The sequence below is a fragment of the Enhydra lutris genome, unplaced genomic scaffold (genome assembly GCF_002288905.1).
Source record: "Enhydra lutris kenyoni isolate GAN:26980312 unplaced genomic scaffold, ASM228890v2 scaffoldscaffold77, whole genome shotgun sequence".
NCBI lineage: Eukaryota > Metazoa > Chordata > Mammalia > Carnivora > Mustelidae > Enhydra > Enhydra lutris.
Window position 1 is genome coordinate 2,137,024 of NW_019154161.1, and position 18,462 is coordinate 2,155,485.

The 18,462-nt window shown below is 52.6% G+C and overlaps 1 protein-coding gene across 3 annotated transcripts in view; it reads right to left on the reverse strand.

Annotated features, from left to right (window-relative positions):
* Window positions 1-18,462, reverse strand: part of LOC111160648 (myosin heavy chain 14) — a 77,365-nt gene that overhangs the window by 50,521 nt on the left and 8,382 nt on the right. For 2 of the 3 annotated variants that reach the window (XM_022523881.1, XM_022523880.1), the window contains exons 5-10: window positions 18,370-18,382; window positions 17,351-17,443; window positions 16,801-16,864; window positions 14,552-14,650; window positions 13,411-13,551; window positions 1,456-1,551 (exon numbers count right to left, since the gene is read on the reverse strand). In XM_022523881.1, the coding sequence (XP_022379589.1) occupies window positions 1,456-1,551; window positions 13,411-13,551; window positions 14,552-14,650; window positions 16,801-16,864; window positions 17,351-17,443; window positions 18,370-18,382 (506 nt within the window). The remainder of the gene's footprint in view (window positions 1-1,455; window positions 1,552-13,410; window positions 13,552-14,551; window positions 14,651-16,800; window positions 16,865-17,350; window positions 17,444-18,369; window positions 18,383-18,462) is intronic. The other variant, XM_022523882.1, reaches the window with a different exon arrangement.

Sequence of the window (18,462 nt, forward strand, 5' to 3'; positions counted from 1 at the left end):
GGGGAAAGCTATTGGAGTAAAAACCCATGGAAGTGGCCAATAAATAAATATTTAAAAGCAACATGTTCTTCCCTATTTTTGTAAGGGAAAAAAATGCATAAAAAATGGTATTTGAGAAATGTTTTCCAGCTTCTGTCATTTCCATAACGGGAAAACGGTTACTACAAATGCTCAGCTCCAGCAGAAAAGAAAAAGGAAAAAGAACACATCTAGAAGGAAAAACACCAAATTAAATAAACAGTGATTATTTCTAAGAGGCGAGCTGATGAGAATTTGCATTTTTTTTTTTTTTGCTCTTTTGCCGCAATTGCAGTTTCTAATTCTTCTATGGTGACTTTGCATGATACAGAAGGTATTTAAGAACTCTAACAGGGGCCTGAAGAACAGCAGGGAATGTGTACAAGGGTGCTCCGCCATGAGTCACAGGAATGTTCTGTAGGCTTCTAAAGCCTCTGCTGTATCCTCTGGCCAGTGGACGCCTTCTCCAATGAATGTTTGCAAATGCAGAGAATGAAACACCCAGCAGTTCCCAGGAGATTAATTATGTTGACATATGGTTCTACCCATAGACCCCACAGGAAGAAACCCCAGTAGCATTCTAGTTAATAACCCAGAAACGTTACCCTCAGTGCATTAAGGGAAAAAAGCAAATTTCAAAATGGTCTACAAGCTCTGACCCCAACTTTGCAGAGCGGACGAACGAATGAGCGAGCATGTACGGCTCACTTGCTGGGCGTGTGAACAGAGACCCGGAGTGCCACAGAGGGTGCCACTGATCATGGGGGAGGGGCCCCTTTCTCATATCTTCTGTGGTGGTACAGCTTTGGAAAATGAGCCCCTAGGATTTTATGGACGCAAAGCTCTTGCTGTCTTGAGGGGAAAAGGGGCGAAGCATGATTCCATTTCTCTGACAATTATTTCTACACAGATATGGACAGAGAACAAAGCCCAGAGAGAAATACCCCAAAATGTTGCACTACTTACCTCTCAGGGGTATGACTGTGGGTCATTTCCCTGCTTTTATACTTTTCTGTTTTGCTAGATTCCCCCCTGCTGCCCCATCCAGCTTGTATTATTTTATGACCATAAAGAAGCAGAGCTATTTCCATTGGATAAAAAAGGAGTATCAACTGTAGTTCTGCTTTTGAAAAGCAAAAAAAGTATATACATGGCAAGCACAGAGGCCAGGAAGTTATAAGCCCAATGCCAATGGCGGTTTTCCCAGAGGGGCCAGGATGACGGGGGATCTTTGGTACACTGGTGTTGTTCAAACCTTCGGCAGGGAGGACACCATTCAGAATCAGGACAGGAGTAAGAGATGACATTTTGGTAAAGGATCAGCACAGCCTGGAGGCGTGCCCGGCTGGGGAGCGGGGAGTCAGGGGGATGCTCTGTCTGGTGGGAGGAAGGGGAAACACTGGGTTGGGTGGGTGGGCTGTGGGCCGGGTAGGATACCTGTGTTGTCAGGCATGGAGGCTTGGTCGTTGTTCCGTTCTCTCTTCAGGACGATGTTTCCAAATTGGAGAACGGCTGAGACAATCCGCAGCATGGCTATGGGGCAGAGAGAGAGAGAGAACAATCTCTTGGGGGCTCCAGACCCTGATGTGTGGTCTTAACTAGCCCCTTAGAAATCTAGCTTAAGGGCGCCTGGATGGCTCAGAGGGGTAAGCCTCTGCCTTTGGCTCAGGTCATGATCTCAGGGTCCTGGGATCAAGTCCCACATCGGGCTCTCTCTTCTTGGCAGGGAGCCTGCTTCCTCTGCTCTCTCTCTGCCTGCCTCTCTGCCTACTTGTGATCTCTCTCTGTCAAATAAATAAACAAAATCTTAAAAAAAAAAAAAAAGAAATCTAGCTTAAAAACCCTACATCAGGGGCACCTGGGTGGTTAGAAGTTGGACTCTTGATTTCAGCACAGGTCATGATCTCGGGGTCCATGGGATCGAGCCCCACCCTCAGCAAAGAGTTCACTTGAGAACCTCCCTCTCTCTCTCTCTCTCTCTCTCTGCCCCTCCCCCACCCGCTTGTGTGCACACGCGTGCTCTCTCTCAAATAAATAAAATGTTTTTTTCATAGTCCCAACTTTTTAAATAAAATCTTAAAACAACAAACAACAACAACAACTCTATGTCAAATTACACCACCGCCCCTCAGCTTAAAATCCATCTGTGACACTGTGCAGGTCTTAAAACATAAGAACAGATACATGAATTCTGTATTTTGTATTCAAGGCTTGTTTTAGCATCATTTGGTGTCTGCTCGTATCCATTTCATAAAGCAACACATAGAAGATTTAAAAGGATGTGTGGAAGTGAACGAAGAAAGTCTTGGGCAATGTGGAAAGATTCTCCTTTTTTAAGATTTTATTTTTAAGTTATCTCTCTACCCAACGTGGGGCTCAAACTCACAACCCCAAGATCAAGAGTTGCGCACTCTAGAGACCAAGCTAGCCAGGTGTCCTAAACAGGAAAAGATTTCTAAAATAGCAAGTGGAAAATGCAAGGTGCAGAATGGTATAGACAGCATACCACTGTCTACGTTTTAAAAAGGCAAAAAGGGGCGCCTGGGTGGCTCAGTGGGTTAAAGCCTCTGCCTTCAGCTCAGGTCACGATCCCAGGGTCCTGGGATCAAGCCCCGCGTCGGGCTCTCTGCTCAGCGGGGAGCCTGCTTCCCCCTCTCTCTCTGCCTGCCTCTCTGCCTACTTGTGATCTCTGTCTGTCAAATAAATAAATCTTTTAAAAAAATAAAAATAAAAATAAAAAGGCAAAAATACACAGTTGAGTCTCCTTATTTGCCAAGTTACATTCTGTGTAGTGACCATGAACACGAATTTGCTTATGGGAAATACGGGGCTTTGTTCCTGTGAGCCTCTGGTCACATTTTCCTCAGCTGATCACTACATCACCTTGTTTTATGCATGCTTCCGTTCAAAGACACCTTATCTACTATACAACATTGCTTCCGAAACTTTGAGCTCACGGCCAACAGCTGTGTAACTCAAGCCTGAAGGATTTACACGTTTTCTCTGTGAGACACACTACAGCCTTCCTGCACTTGGGAATGCTAGCCAGCATTAAGCACTAAGAGTGGGGGGCATTTTAGACGGTGAAGCCATCAATAAGAAAAGCACGAAAGACATGAAAAACGTGGCACTCAGTAGCAGGCGAAAAGGAGACAAGGATACCGGGTTACGGTATGAGCCGAGACAGGAAGGCAGAACACCAATTTGCTGAAACTCAGTTGCGTATGCGCTGGACCGCTCCAGCTTTCCACCCCTGTGTGAGTGACACGATGATCGTAAAAGCATCACGGGTGCTGCTTTGGGGGGTTACGTATACATTTAGCGAGGAGGCGAAGTCGCAAATAGAGAAACTGCAGAAGAGGGCGGACTGCGCTTGTTCGTGAATGGATAGTGCTGCCCCCTAGAGTACATCTCAGGAACTCCCGGGGTGGGTTGGCGTGACAAGCGAGGCCAGGGGGCAGTTTCTGGGGGTGTTTCTGGATATCACAGGGCCGCCACAGGTTGGGACCCAGATGAAGAGGCCCCCCGCACCACAAAGAATTGGCCACACCCTGTGTGACCCTCAAATATCCCACTGGACATCCATGTCCGTGAAATAATGGCCTGTAATTACCCGAGTCGAATCCCAACTGTTTTATGTATAAACTCAAGTGTTCTGTGTTTGATTTTAATGCACAATAGATTCTGGGGGACGTCTGTCTGGCTCAGTCAGTGAAGCCTCCAACTCTTGGTTTTGGCTCAGATCATGAGCTCAGGGTCATGAGACTGAGCCCCACGTTGGGCTCCGCACTCAGCGCAGAGTCTGCCTGTGATTCTCCGCCCCCCCCCCCACCCATATCTCTCTCTCTCCCTCAAATAAGTAAATAAATAAAATCTCTTTAAAAAATTACACAGCGGCTTTTCCAGGAAGGTAGCCACTGAGACATCTGAGGAAAGACTGTGCTTGGTTCAGAGTTCTACCAAGACTTGGACATCGCCTCAGAACTCCCTCACCTCTGACAGGGAAGCAGCTCATGGCAAGTGAGTGGCCTGTGTAGCACACCTGCCTCAGGCTGGGTCTCTGCCTGTGGCTCTCAAGGCAACACTACAGATCGACGCCAGCGCCCAGCCACCCCACTAAGGACGCGCTCCAGAACAGGTTCAAATGGACACTGACTTATTCTCACTCACTCCATGCCAGGTCCTGTTCCAAACACTTAACAAATACACTCGTTTAAACTTCCTAACAACCAAGGGAGGCAGATCCTACGGTAACATTTTACAGATCTGGAACGGGGTAAAACCCCTTCACAGATGGGGAAATCGAGGCACATTCTGGGAGCCATCTTGCCCGAGATCATCCAGCTCGTCAGCAGCAGAGCAGAGGGGCAAATCCAGGGTCTGAATCCTTTATTTTTTAAAAGATTTTATTTATTTATATGACAGACAGAGACCACAAGTAGGCAGAGGCAGGCAGAGAAAGAAAGGGGGAAGCAGGCTTCCCGCCAAGCAGAGAGCCCGATGTGGGGCTCAATCCCAGGACCTTGAGATCATGACCTGAGTCGAAGGCAGAGGCTTGACCCACTGAGCCACCCAGGTGCCCCTTGGGGTCTGAATCCTTAACGGTGGTGCTTCTCTTTCTTCCCTCTTCCAGCATGAAATTCGAATAATGAGTACGGAAAAGCACGCAAATCACACCGGTCTGGCTCTGGTTTTTACAAAGTGAATGCACCTGTGGAGCCAGCCCCTCAGAAGCCCCCTTCCCTGGGACACCTGAGTGGCTCAGTCAGTTAAGTGTCTGTCTTTGGCTCGGGTCATGATCTCAGGGTCCTGGGATCTAGACCCCCAGCGGCCTCCTTGCTCAGTGGTAAGCCTGCTTCTCCCTCTGCCTCTGCCTGCCACTCCCCCTGCTTGTGCGCTCTCTCTCTCTCTCTGGCAAATAAATAAATAAAACCTAAATACTAATAATAAAAAAGTAGCCTCCTCCTGGCCACTTGCTGAACATGGACAAATTTCACAACCACTGGGTCAAGTAGAAGAAGACAGACATGAAAGCACACATGCTGAATTTGTAACAAAATTCAGGAACAAGTGACACAATTCAATGCTGTTAGACGCCAGAATAATGATCACACTGCCAGTGAGGGGGGGCAGTTCTTGCGATGGGAAGGGACACAAGGGGGCTCCTAGATGCTGGTTATATAGGGCATTCACTTGCAGAAAGCCCCTGAGCTGGACGCTTAGGCTCTGGGCGCATTTTTAGGTGTTTTTGCTCCTATACTGTCTACTTAGAGAAAGGGGGTGGAGGAGGGAGGAGCACCCTCCTAGGAGTTTCCTGCCAAAAATGCGTAACCCGAATCCTAACCGCAAGGAAACATGCCCAAGTTGAGACAAAACAACTGGTCTGTAATCTTCAAAAAGTCAAGGTCACCAACGATAAGAAAGAATAGTTCCAGGCAGACGGAGAGCACAGTGTGCTAGGTACGTGTACTCCTGGCCCGGGGAAATGCGTGTGCACGTGTACGCATGCGTGTGCGTGTGTATGTGTGCGTGAGCCCGTGTGTCACAAAACCTTTTTTGCTCTAAAGTACATTGTTAGGAAAACTGGCAAAAATCCTGTAAAAAACACTTTTGCATGTTATAAAGGACATTACTGGGACAATATGGTCTATGAATGGGGATGCTAACAGGACTAGTGCTTTCAGCTCCCAAGACGGTACCATCCAGTGGCTGCATAAGAAAATGTTCTTTAAAAATATGCAGACAGGGGCGCCTGGGTGGCTCAGTGGGTTAGGCCGCTGCCTTCGGCTTGGGTCATGATCTCAGGGTTCTGGGATCGAGTCCCGCATCGGGCTCTTTGCTCAGCAGGGAGCCTGTTTCCCTCCTTCTCTCTCTCTGCCTGCCTCTCCATCTACTTGTGATCTCTCTCTGTCAGATAAATAAATAAAATCTTTAAAAAAAATATGCAGACAGGGGGCGCTAGGGTGGCTCAGTCGGTTGAGCTTCGGACTCCATCTCCGCAAAGGTCTCTATATCAGCGTTGTGGGTTCGAGCCCTGAGTCCGCGCTGGGGGTGGCGCCTACTTACAACGTATGGACAGACTCTGCAGGGTGGTAGGCTGGACAATCCCTCCCCGCCCCCCGAGAGGTCCACATTCCGAATTCCCCACCAGGAAATGTTACCTGGCAGAGCAAAATGGACTTCATGGATGTGACTGGGGATGCTGAGATGGGAGATGAACGCCGGATTATGCAGGTGGGCTCTAGCTACAGGGTCCTCATAAAAGGGAAGCCGAGGGAGAATGCCATGTGAGCAGAGGTTAGAGGGATGTGCTTTGAAGTCAGAGAAGGCAAGAAAACGGATTCTCCCTTTGAGCCTCCAGAGGAAACCAACCCTGCCTGTGAAGACTGGATTTGGACTCCCGGCCTCCAGCATTATAAGAGAATCAGCAGGTGTTGATTTAAACCACTGCATTTGTGCTTGTTTGTGACTGGTCACGGGAAGCTAACACAAAGAGTAAAGGGGAGTCTCATTGTGCAGAAGTTTCCTGCACGGAAGTTCCCCAGTACACCTGTGCCTTTGTCCCCGCCTCCGCTCCTTCCTCCCGCCTTGTGGGACCATCACCCGCCCTTGGCCTAAAGTCTGCTGGGGTGTGGCTGCATGCTTGTCCACACCCCTGTTCTCAAACTGCTCAGAATAAGTAATTAGAAAGACAGATGAGAAGCAAATGTGGCAAGATGTTAGCACCCGGGGAACCTTAGAGAAGAGCGCAGCAATGTTTTGTACCCTTTTTGCAACTTTTCTGTAAATCTGAAAGTATTCCCAATAAAAAGTTTTTTGAACAAACCCTGAAAACAGAAGGAAGACCACTGGCCTTATGGCTTCAAGACGCCTTGCTCTGAGGGACATGTGGGAAACTGTGGACAGAGGTAGCCCAGGTGTGGGAGCTGATTATATAGTACTGATTATATTCTTTCGGAGTTTCATACCTGTTGAAATGTCAGATCTTGTCCAGAAAAAAAAAATGGCTGTTAAGAAAGGACTTGGTGTCTAGAATTAGTGCAATTGTACATTCGCAACAAATGGTCGCACTGTGCACTTGACAATGGTGAATTTTACGGTATGTGGATTCTCTCTCAGCGGACAAAAAAAAAAAAAAGGCAGATGGTGGCTACTTGGGATAAGCACTGATGAACAGAATTGTTGAATCCACATGTTGTACACCTAAAATTAACATGACTTTCAATAATAATAAAAAGAAGTAAAAAAAAACAAAACCAAAAACAAAACGCAAGCCCGAAAAAACAGGTTTTGGTATAATTTGCAGGGCATGGCAGGGTATGCAACAAGTATTAATTTTTCTCCATTCCCACTGAAATCATAACTCCCTGTGGAAAGTATCTGTTCCTTACTCATGTGCTGCCCATGTGCTCTGCATACAGTAGGCGCTCTATAAATGTTTACATGAATGAACTTGAGCTTGCCTGTTCACAGGGAAGAGTTCCTTCCCTGGTCCCTAGTACTTGTGGGATTCAATGTGAGCCCTTACCAGGGTCTTGGGAACCCTGACCCTCCCAGCCCCTCCGGCCCCAGGGTATCTTCGCTTACTCCAACCAGCCATCCCAGCTGCCCCCCATCAGCTTCTCCAACACTGTTCTTGCCACCAGGCCTTTGCCTTGGCAGTTCCCTCCGCCTAGATGTTGCCAGCACCATCTAGGGCTAGTTAGCTCCTGTCAGACCCATCAGTGCTCAGGCAAGGGCCGCCTCATCCAGGCGGCCCTCCCCAGGCCATGCTGGAATGCTGTGACACACGGTCCCTGCTCCATGCACCTTCCATCGCTCACCCTCCCACTGGTTCAGCTTTAATCCATGTGTGTGATTCGATGCTTCCGGGTGTGAGCATTCTACACTACAGGTCAAGGGGTGGTTCTGTGTTGGTCACTGTGAATTCTGCCCAGTGCCTGTGGAGGTCTGGCCCACAAACCCCACCACCGGTTGAATGACTTGATATATTCATGAATAAAGGGCAAAGAGTTAATTAATGGGGGGACACATACATTACTGGATGTGGGAGTTTGCTGTGTGCCTTTGGACAAGCTGGGTGACCTTCTGGGCCTCAGTTTCCCTGGCTGGGCAGTGAGAGGGGCTGGGCTTAGAGATCTCTCTGGTCCTGCCCATCTGGGGTCAGGAGGAAAGAGTAGATGGGGGCAGCCCAGAGCCCTGGCAGTTCTGGGGGTTCCTCAGAGGACATCAGGGCACCTCCAAGAAGATAAATAAAGACATCTCCTTATGGTCCCACAGCGGCATCATCACCTAACGAACCGAAAGATCATTCATCCCTTAACCTCCGCTCAGACACAGTCCAGACTCAAGTCCCCCCAGTGGCCTTTGAAACGGCCTCTGACAGTTGGCTTAAGACCTTGCATCGGCGTCAAGCACCCGGGCAAATCTGACACCTAAGAAGTTGGCAGTTAGCTCCTGCAGTGACTTCACACCAGCTGACTTCAAGCAAGCCCAGGCCTGTAGAGGCAGGGTCGTGGGGCTGATGAGGCCGAGCGTGCTCCCCAGGGTGAGCACCCGCCTCCCCAGGTACCAGGCTCCCTACTCAGCCTCTCGGAGTGGCATTCACAGCATCAGCACCGGTGAAGGGGGGAAGTGGGGAGGAGGATGGAGGTCCTGCTTGGACGGGTCCCCAGTGCTCTCCACGCTAGCCTTCCCACTGGCGACCACCTTTCCAGAGATGGTCCAGAAAGCTTCCCAGAGGCACCCACTTGCCTCTCTAAAGATGGATCATGGGCTGGCTTTGGAGTCAGACCTGGGTTCCATTGGCTCCTTGTCAACTGGGGTGAGTCATGGGGCAGACATCCCACCTCCCTGGACCTCTGTCTCCTTTTGTGCCAAAAGGAGTCTATGAAAAGGTGAACACAGGACACGTGGGTGGCTCAGTCAAACATCCGACTCTTGGTTTTGCTCAGGTCATGACTTCAGGGTCGTGAGATCAAGTCCCGCGTCGGGCTCTCCACTCAGCGTGGAGTCTGCTTGTCCCTCTCCTTCTGTTCCTCCCCCTGCTTGCTCTCTAGCTCTCTCTCTCTCCCCCAAATAAATGATAAAACCTTTAAAAAAAAAAAAAAAAGGTGACCGGCTGGCTCCACTCCTTGTAAGTAAAACACCGAATAAAACTGTGAGACCCCATCCACCTACCACACCAGCAAAAGCCAGAAAGCTGACAGCAGTGGTTGGGGGCTTGTGTGGAGGGAAAAGCGCTCCAGGGACAGGGGGGATGGCAATGGAGACTAGCGCCACCTTCTGGACGGTGATGAAGTGGCTTCTCTACAATTTAATAAACCCTTGGGAGCCCTGGGGGTGGGAGATGGGGGTTTGGAGGCAAAACCCAAGAAGCCACAGGTGGGCGCTGATTATAGGACCTGGTGCCCATAATAAAAAGCTAAAAATCAAAACTATTTAGCAATAACCAGGAACGAAACACTGAACCTGATTAACCCCCCACCCCCTGCCATCGGGATGAACCTGAAACCATCTCAGGGAGTAAAAGCAGCCAGCCACAAGGGCCGTCGTATTGTATGATCCCATTTACATGAAAGGGCCAGGATGGGCAAACCCGCAGGGACAGGAAGCCGAGGAGCAGTTGCCAGAGACTGGCGGTGGAAACCGGCAGCTGACGGATGCCTAAAGGGTGCAAGATATCCTCTTGGGCCACTGAAAAGGTTCTAGACTCACCTTGGCAGGGGGCAGGGGGAAATGGGTGCCCGACTCCGTGAACAGACAGAAAGCCCCTGCCTTGTACGCTGTCACCAGGTGACAGCGTTCAAATTCAAGCTCAATACCTCTGTCACACTTCCGTTAAAGTCGGATTAAAATCAAAAGGGACACCCCCTCCTTGGACCCAGCATTTCACTTCTAAGAATGGATCTCATGGACACATGAGAACAGAGAGCTCCTTCGAAGGATATTCCTGGCACCTCTTTTGGGAGGGGGGTTCATTTTAATAGCAATGGGTGCAAACACCCTAAAGGGACAGAGGCTGGTTAAAAGAATCACAGACCATTTAAACAATGAAATTTTATGCAGCCCCCCCAACACACACCCTCTCTGAAACCCACATACAAAACCAGAATTATCACTGAAGTATGCGTCCGCTAACAAAAGCAGGGCACAAAGTATGCTAGCCCAAGGGTGATGAGTGGAGTTCTTAACCCCAACGCTACCCAGCCCCTCCCTGATGTGCTGCATGGTTTTCAACTGTTCATTGCTCTATCTGGGATGGTCTTAGGAGGAAGGTCAGGGAGATGAGGTTCACTTAAAGCAACAACCACGGGGGACTTTTTTTTTAAGTAGGCTCCATGCCCAGTGTGGAGCCCACCTTGGGGCTTGAACTCACAACCCTGAGATCACGACCTGCACTGAAATCAAGAGTCGGACACTTTACAGACTGAGCCACCCAGGCGCCCCTGTGCGGGGAACTTTTAAATTCAGCAGAGAAATATCCTACCACTTTTATTACTGGTATGGCTGAACATCCACCCTAGGACTACAGAATGCCTCATTTTATAGGAAAATAATATGGAGACACCTGGGTGGCTCAGTCAGTTAAACCTCTGCCTTCAGCTCAGGTCATGATCCCAGGGTCCCGGGATGGAGCCCCAGGTCGGGTTCCATGCTCAGTGGGGCGTCTGCTTCTCCCTCTCCCTCTGCCATTCCGCCTGCTTGTGTTCTCTCTTTCTGACGAAGGAAGGAAGGAAGGAAGGAAGGAAGGAAGGAAGGAAGGAAGGAAGGAAAAAAGGAAGGAAGAAGGAGAGAAGGAAGGAAGGAAGGAAAGAGAAAGAAAGGAAGGAAGGAAAGGAAAGAAGGGAGGGAGGGAGGGAGAAAAAATAATGTGTGTCCTTTCTTAGATGCAGAAAATATTTCTGGAAGGATGTGTGGGGAGCCAGGGGAAAGCGGGGCTCGGGGCCCTGCAGGAGACCCAGTTGCCACACTATGGCCTTTGGCACATCCAGATTATGTCACCACACACATATGTCACTTCCGAAGTTTTGTTTCAGAATTGCAAAAATCGGCTATGCAGTGGGGCGGCCACGGGGAGGGTCACTTGAGGTGATCTGTGTTAGGAGGCCAGGCCCCCACCGTGGCCGCCATCCGGATTTGTTCGCCAGCTGCCCTGGGAGGAGAGCAGAGACTCCCAGGCGGAGGAAGTTTTGCAACTGCGGTTGGGCAATCTAGCAGGGGAGGCCTGGGACCCTGTGTCAATACACCCGAGAAGGCCGGCCTGTTTGCAGCCCGGCGAGAAAGCCAAGCTGGCGCTTGCTCGACTTCCAGCCCTCCCAGTTGGCCCTGGAGCCAACAATAGCTCCCAGAGCTTCCCGCAGTGCCAGAGATGGGAGGAGAAAGAAACCAAAAGGAAGGAAGAAGGAGAGAAGGAAGGAAGGAAGGAAAGAGAAAGAAAGGAAGGAAGGAAAGGAAAGAAGGGAGGGAGGGAGGGAGAAAAAATAATGTGTGTCCTTTCTTAGATGCAGAAAATATTTCTGGAAGGATGTGTGGGGAGCCAGGGGAAAGCGGGGCTCGGGGCCCTGCAGGAGACCCAGTTGCCACACTATGGCCTTTGGCACATCCAGATTATGTCACCACACACATATGTCACTTCCGAAGTTTTGTTTCAGAATTGCAAAAATCGGCTATGCAGTGGGGCGGCCACGGGGAGGGTCACTTGAGGTGATCTGTGTTAGGAGGCCAGGCCCCCACCGTGGCCGCCATCCGGATTTGTTCGCCAGCTGCCCTGGGAGGAGAGCAGAGACTCCCAGGCGGAGGAAGTTTTGCAACTGCGGTTGGGCAATCTAGCAGGGGAGGCCTGGGACCCTGTGTCAATACACCCGAGAAGGCCGGCCTGTTTGCAGCCCGGCGAGAAAGCCAAGCTGGCGCTTGCTCGACTTCCAGCCCTCCCAGTTGGCCCTGGAGCCAACAATAGCTCCCAGAGCTTCCCGCAGTGCCAGAGATGGGAGGAGAAAGAAACCCACCATGCCAGCTCAGCCCGAGACATCGGGGTCTTTCTCCGCGGGACTCCAAGTTCATCCAAACAGTGAGAGTCAGGGGGTCGCAAAAAGACGGGGTCCACCTACACGTACTTGGCATGGGTCAAATCGTACCCTCTTCCCCCCAGAACAGGTGTGATGACATCCTAACCCTCGAGCCTTCTCAGAATGTGGCCTCCTTTGGGTCTTGGGTCACTGCAGGTGGAATTCTTTAAGTCAAGACAAGATCACAGTGGAGTAGGGGGGTGCCTGCAGGGGACAGACAGATTCTCCCAGGACCGAGCAACCCTGCCAACACCCAGAGCTCGGCATTCTGGCCTCCAGAACTGGGAGACGATCCATCTCTGCTGCTGAAGCCACCCGGCCTGGGGTGCTCTGTCACAGCGGCAGAGCAAATGAATACAGGACTTCCGCTGACCTGCTGTCAAAACACGCGATCTGGTGAAAACCGGTGGGGGGCAAAGCATCGCCACATGGGTAATGGGCCACAGTCAGGGTCTTCCCCACACCTTTGCTTCAGCCTCCTCTGGCCCTCCAACGCATCCTCCATACAGCTCAGAGGGGCCTCTGCCCTGTTGCCAGCTCTCCCATGGCTCCCCGGTGCCCCCAGGACAAAGTCCCAGCCCCTCAGGATAGAAATGGATTCATCAAACCATGCCATGACTTTCCTGCCCCAGGGCCTTTGCATAGGCAATCCTCCTCATCTAGAAGGCTCTTCTAGCTCTCTCTGAAAATTAGTATGGGAAACCTCACGAAAGCAGACTCAGGAAGCTAGAAGGAGAGGCTGGAAGGGGGGAGTCACACTACTCAATGTCAAGTACAGACACCAACAGAGGAATTCTCAACAGGAAAGAATCCTCACTGACAGGCCCCAACAGGGAAAGATGTACATCGCATCTTCTACAAGAAATTGGCTGCCCTAGCTGCTCAGCCAGAGAAACCGTCAACACCCTCAACTCTTGGATTTCTCCAAAGGACTTTTGTTCAAAACAACCTCTTCCAACCTCCTCCTCTTCTCCACAAGATAAAATTCCTGTCCCTTGCCGGATTCCTATCCTACCTTGCTTGTCCCAAATTACAATTCTCCATTATTCCCAAATAAATCCATTTTGCTGGTTAAAAAAAACCCACCATTTTACTTTGGGGGTAATACCCTGCTAGCACCGATGCTCACCCTCTCAGCTCCTCAGGCCTTGGCTCAGAGGTCACTGTCTCTGTGTCCCCTTCTCGATCCCCTCCTTAAAGCTGTACCTCCTCCCTCCTCCCATCCCTGTACCTTTTTCCCAACTGAGGAATGCATGTCCAGGTTCCCCGCCTGCCCCCGCGCTGCCCCAGCCCCACCGTTCGTGGGGGCTCTGGGCTCACTCACAGGTGATTTCATCCGGGGTGAATCCCAGGACCTTCAGGGACTCCAGCGTCTCGTGGAAGAGCTCCCGCTCCTGGCCAGGAGAGGATGACGGCCCGTTGGTCAGGAAGCGGTAGCTGGAGCAAGGCTCCAGGAGGAGGTCAGCTGCAGGGGTAATGAGTGGAGGCCAAGGTCAAGGGTGAGCTGAGGAGTCAGACTCACATCCTGATGGCCACCCGCGGGACAAGCGTTCACTTTCTCCACTGGGGACCTTGGTCTCTTCCTCTGTTAAATGAGTGAAGATCCTCTCCTCAAGGTTTGATGGGAAGGGCCGGGCGTGGTGGGGGTGCTTAGCCCGCATCGGGCCCTTTCGTCCTTCCACAGAGATTGTCAAGTCCTGGAACTGCCCAGAGCAAGTAGGAGCAGGAGCAAAGGGGCCGCGGATGCCTGAGCTCGCAGAAGTCAGGGGACAGCAGAGCTGGCGGCAGGAGGCCTGTGGGTCCTGCAGCCTTGTGGGGGAGAAGGGGGAGGCAGCCAAGGCTATGGGGGAAGGGGCCTGGCGACAGTAGGGGTCCGCCTGGAAAGGAGAGCCCCAGACTTTCTTCAGCCAGAAGGTGGGAAGAGCCATGAGGAGACAGGAGGAAGCTCAGGCAGGAGGCAGAGGAAAGGGCACGGTGAGGCAGCAGGTGCAGCAAAGACACACAAACCAGGACCGCCTGGACCGCCAGAACCACAAGGCAGCAGGCGCTGCGGCAGGAGCTGGCGTCGTGGCGTCACAGGTTCGGAGTAAGCCCTGCAGTTTCAGAAGAGAAGGGGTGTGCACAGCAGCCAGGGAGCCACGTGGCCGGGGTGGGCGAGACCCTGGAGGAAGCTGGGAACAGAGAGCCACAGGGTCGGTCAGCAGCACAGGGGCGGGGGCGGCCGGCACTGAGGGGCAGGTCCTGAGGATGTCAAGGTCATAGTGCGACGGAAACCTGGGGCAGTGGGCTCCGGAGGGCGGCACCAGAACCCACCGCCCAGCAGAAGCCTGACCTAAAGCAGGTGCTCGCAGATCCTACTGACTGCCTCCCAGTTCCTCCTCCTAAGGCCCAGGGATGCCAGAGGCCCATGTGCCCACCCCCCCCACCGCTGCCCGCTCCCACCCTCCGAGAGCCCCAGTACTGACCTTTGAGCTGCTCCCCAGCGCCTCCCAGCAGCTGGTAGAAGATGTGGAAGCTGCACTCGTCCTTGGCCTGGCGGATGGCCCGCGACTTCTCCAGCAGGTCTGGGTGGCCGGGAGTCAAGGTTTCGTAGGTGAGGAGCAGTGAGGGGAGCCCACCCAGCCCCCTCGGCCTGTGCTGCCCCCACCACCCTGTGAAGCCGTGGAGTTGTTCACAGCCCAGGCCTTGGGCATGTCACTTGAGCACACGTGCCTCAGTTTCCTTTTATGAACCCCGTGAATGAGTTGCCGTGCAGGCAAATGCATCACTATGTGTCAAACACCCAGAGCCGTGCCTGCCTGGTAGCCAACCCCCACAAGAAAATCTCTGGCCATTGTTACCCTGCCGGCCTCAGTTTCCCTATATGGACAGTGGGGCTATCGGCTCCTCCCTTCCAGAAAAGTCACATGGCATGTTTACACTCTAAGAATGGGCAAACCACCTCAAAGTAGAATAAAACACCGGCAAACTTGTTGGCCCCTCCATGGCCCCCGCTCAAGGACCACACAGAGTCCCTTCGGCATAGCAGTTGGAATGCGGAACCTACCTCGGGGAGTCAGGCCCAAGATCTGCACACCATCGACCGACAGCCCTGGGTCATTAACCTGCTTGTGCAAGGTGGGGAGGACGTGGGGGCGTTCCCCACAGACAGGGTGGAGTGGGAGGAAGCACACACACCAAGCCTCGGTTTCTTCTTCTGTTAAATGGGCTGACAAGGGGTGCTGGGACAAGGAACTGAGCACACAGGGAGAGCTCACAGGACAGCACCAGGCGCAGAGCAAACCCTCAGGAAACGGGAGACGCCCATTTCCTTATTTGCTAAGGTCTCTTCCGAAAACCCTTACCCCCCACATCTGCTTCCCAGCCTTCCCCCAGACCACAGAAGACTGAGGTTCTCAGACACCTCTGGGAAGGGGCACGCAGTTTACTGTTAATGCAGCTGATTAGTAATCACCAACCGAGAATATTAACATCAATAAGGACATTGCTAATTTGTTCCCATCGTGAACTCCTAATGATGGCAGCTCATTCTGGAGTGCTTGCTACATAGCGGGTGCCAGGCGAAGAATTGGACCCCCATTGGCCCCCAGTCCTCCGAGAGCGGGTTCTATGAGCCTCCCTCTTCCGCAGAGGGGGGAAACAGAGGCACAGAGAAGCCAAGGAACGTGCTGAAGGTCCCTTGGCCTCCAAGTGGCATAGATAGAATTCAAACCTGGGTCGGTGTGATTTCTCGGCCCGCTCTCTTAAATTCTGAACTCCTGGAGCTCCCATGCTTTATCTTTTAAATTCCTACTGAGCTGAGGGGAGCCTGGGGGCTCACTTGATTAAGTACTTGCCTTAGGCTTAGGTTGTGATTCCAGGGTCCTGGGATCAAGCCCCGCATCGGGCTCCTTGCTCAGCAGGGAGCCTGCTTCTCCCTCTCCATCTGCCCCTCTCCCCACTTGTGTGCTCATACACGAGCTCGCTCTCTTTCTCTCTCTCTCAAACACAGTCTTAAAAAATAAATCCCTACTGAGCTTGCACGTTGCCCGCACAGAGTCGGGTTGACGCCACAGGTCTGAGGTGGGCACGCCTGGGAAGCCGGATTTTGGGAAGGTTCCCAGCGCTCCCTGACTCCCAGGAGGGGCTCCCCATGCCTCAGCTGTTGGTGCAAACAACGTGGTTTCTGCTGAACCCCTGCTTTCCCTTGGGGAGTCTGGAATTTTGGTATGTGATAGGCTGAGGGCACTGAGGCCACTGGTCTCCACGAAGAACTCTGGGGCACTGATGGAGTCTCTGACAAGCGTCCCTGGTGGACAACACCTCACACATGTTGTCACGTCTTGTGTGTGGCCCATCCTGTGTGACTCCATGGGGAGGGGACTCTGGAAGCTGGCCCTGGTCTCCCCCACACTTGGCCCCACATGCCTGTTCCCTCCACTGCCTGTGCTGTGTGTCCCCTCTCTGTGGTAAGCCACAGCCACTCCACCGCCCCACCGCAAGGCCACAGCAGTATCGCCCTCCCCCCTCCACCGGGGGGAGGGGGTGCTGCATCTATGCCTTCCCAAGGTTCCTTTCCCTTCCACAGAGGGGGAAACTGAGGCACGGTTTCTGAACATCAGCAAGCCAGGCTTCCCCGTGTGTGTGAACATCTGTTTCCTGGAAACAGTGAGATCCCAAGGGCCACCCTCCTCAGACACCAGGTCCCCGCACCCCAAGCGCTATGTGAGGATACAGGTCTCGATGTTGGCACCCACGATGTACCCGGCCACGTCGAAGTTGATGCGGATGAATTTGCCCTGGGAAGGAAGGGGTCAGGAGTTAGCAGAGAGTCCTCTTCTGCACTGGGGACCTGAAGAGCCCCCCTAACCCACACTCAGCCCTCCCGGATAATCTCAACTTTCTCCCTCCATCTGAACCCCACCCCAATTGTAAGGTCCCAGCCATGGAGAATCCAAGGTCTGGGGTTCCTTGACTGCCTTCCTCAGGACCCAAACCCCCAGCCCCTCCTCCCTCAGACCCAGGAGTCCAAGTCCCCAACACCTCCTCCCTAAGGGCCAGGAGTCCCGGCCCCCAGCCCCTCCTCCCCCAGACCTGGGAGTCCAGACTCCCACCCCCTTCCTCCCTCGGACCCAACAGTCCAGGCACCCCCTGTTCCCTCAGACCCAGTAGTCCAGACCCCCAGCCCCTCCTCCCTCAGTCAGCCCCCACTTCTTGCCTCCCCTTAACCACCCCCAAAACTCCCGGCTCCCAGCAGCCAGCCTCTGCTCTCCCCCAGCACTCACGAAGCGGGAGGAGTTGTCATTCTTCACGGTCTTGGCATTGCCAAAGGCCTCCAGGATGGGGTTGGCCTGGAGAAGCTGTCGCTCCAGCTCACCCTGCGGGGCGCGGGAGACAGCCTGTCAGTGATGACCAGGCTAGGGCGGGGGTCTGTGCTATGACCGGCTGCACGTATGTGCGTGAGGGGCCTCCGTGCCTCTGCAGGTGGGCCTGCTCTCCCACACCCAGGTCTTGCCCTCCAGTTGACTGTGAAGGGAACAAGGAAACCTCTCCAGGATTCACCGTGGAGTGGGAAAACAAAACACAACAAAATCCCGTGGCAGAGCAATACCTACAACGTGACCCCATGAGTGAAAAGTACCTCGAGAAAAAAACACTACAAAACATGACTCCCACGCAAATGGTCGACAGCAGACACTGCTCCAGGGGAGGACGGAGAGGACAAAAGAGGGATTTCACTTTATCTTTTTCTGTTGTTAAAAAACACGGACTCATGGATTACTTGCAGGATTAATTAAGAAAAAAAAATCTATACCATCCATATAACATGCTTCAAACTGCTTGGCACATAGTAGGCATTCAAGAGATGGTAGCCTCCTTCCCCCAGTAGGGGGCTCCAAGAGAGGGACCCCACTCTGAACTTCCCTCCAGGCACCTCAGTGGCAGAGTCAGGAGCACAGTAGGTGCTCAGGAAACACCAATTCCCCTCCCCTCCTAGCAAGGTTCTCAAGGGCATCAACTGTTTCCTGAAGTTTCTGCACTAAATGGTAACATGGGCCCCAGGATATGTCCATGTAGGGCTGCTAGAAACCACAGCAGGGGGCACCGCACGCACACACGCACGAGGGTGGCATTAAATGGCAGTACGGGGCCTGGCACACACACAGTAGGGCCACATAAGCTGCAGCACAGCTCCCCGGCAGCCAATGGGGTCCTGGGGCCTGCCTGCCAGGAAGACCGTGGGTTGGGCTGACCCAGGTGGCCTAAGGGGTGGTGTGATTCGAGGTGATCCCCTGCTACTCACATAAGACAAAGTGCTGGCAGCCTGAGGAAGTCACGGGACACGAGACACGGACCAGGACACAGACCAGGACGCGGCACATGGAACGTGGACAGA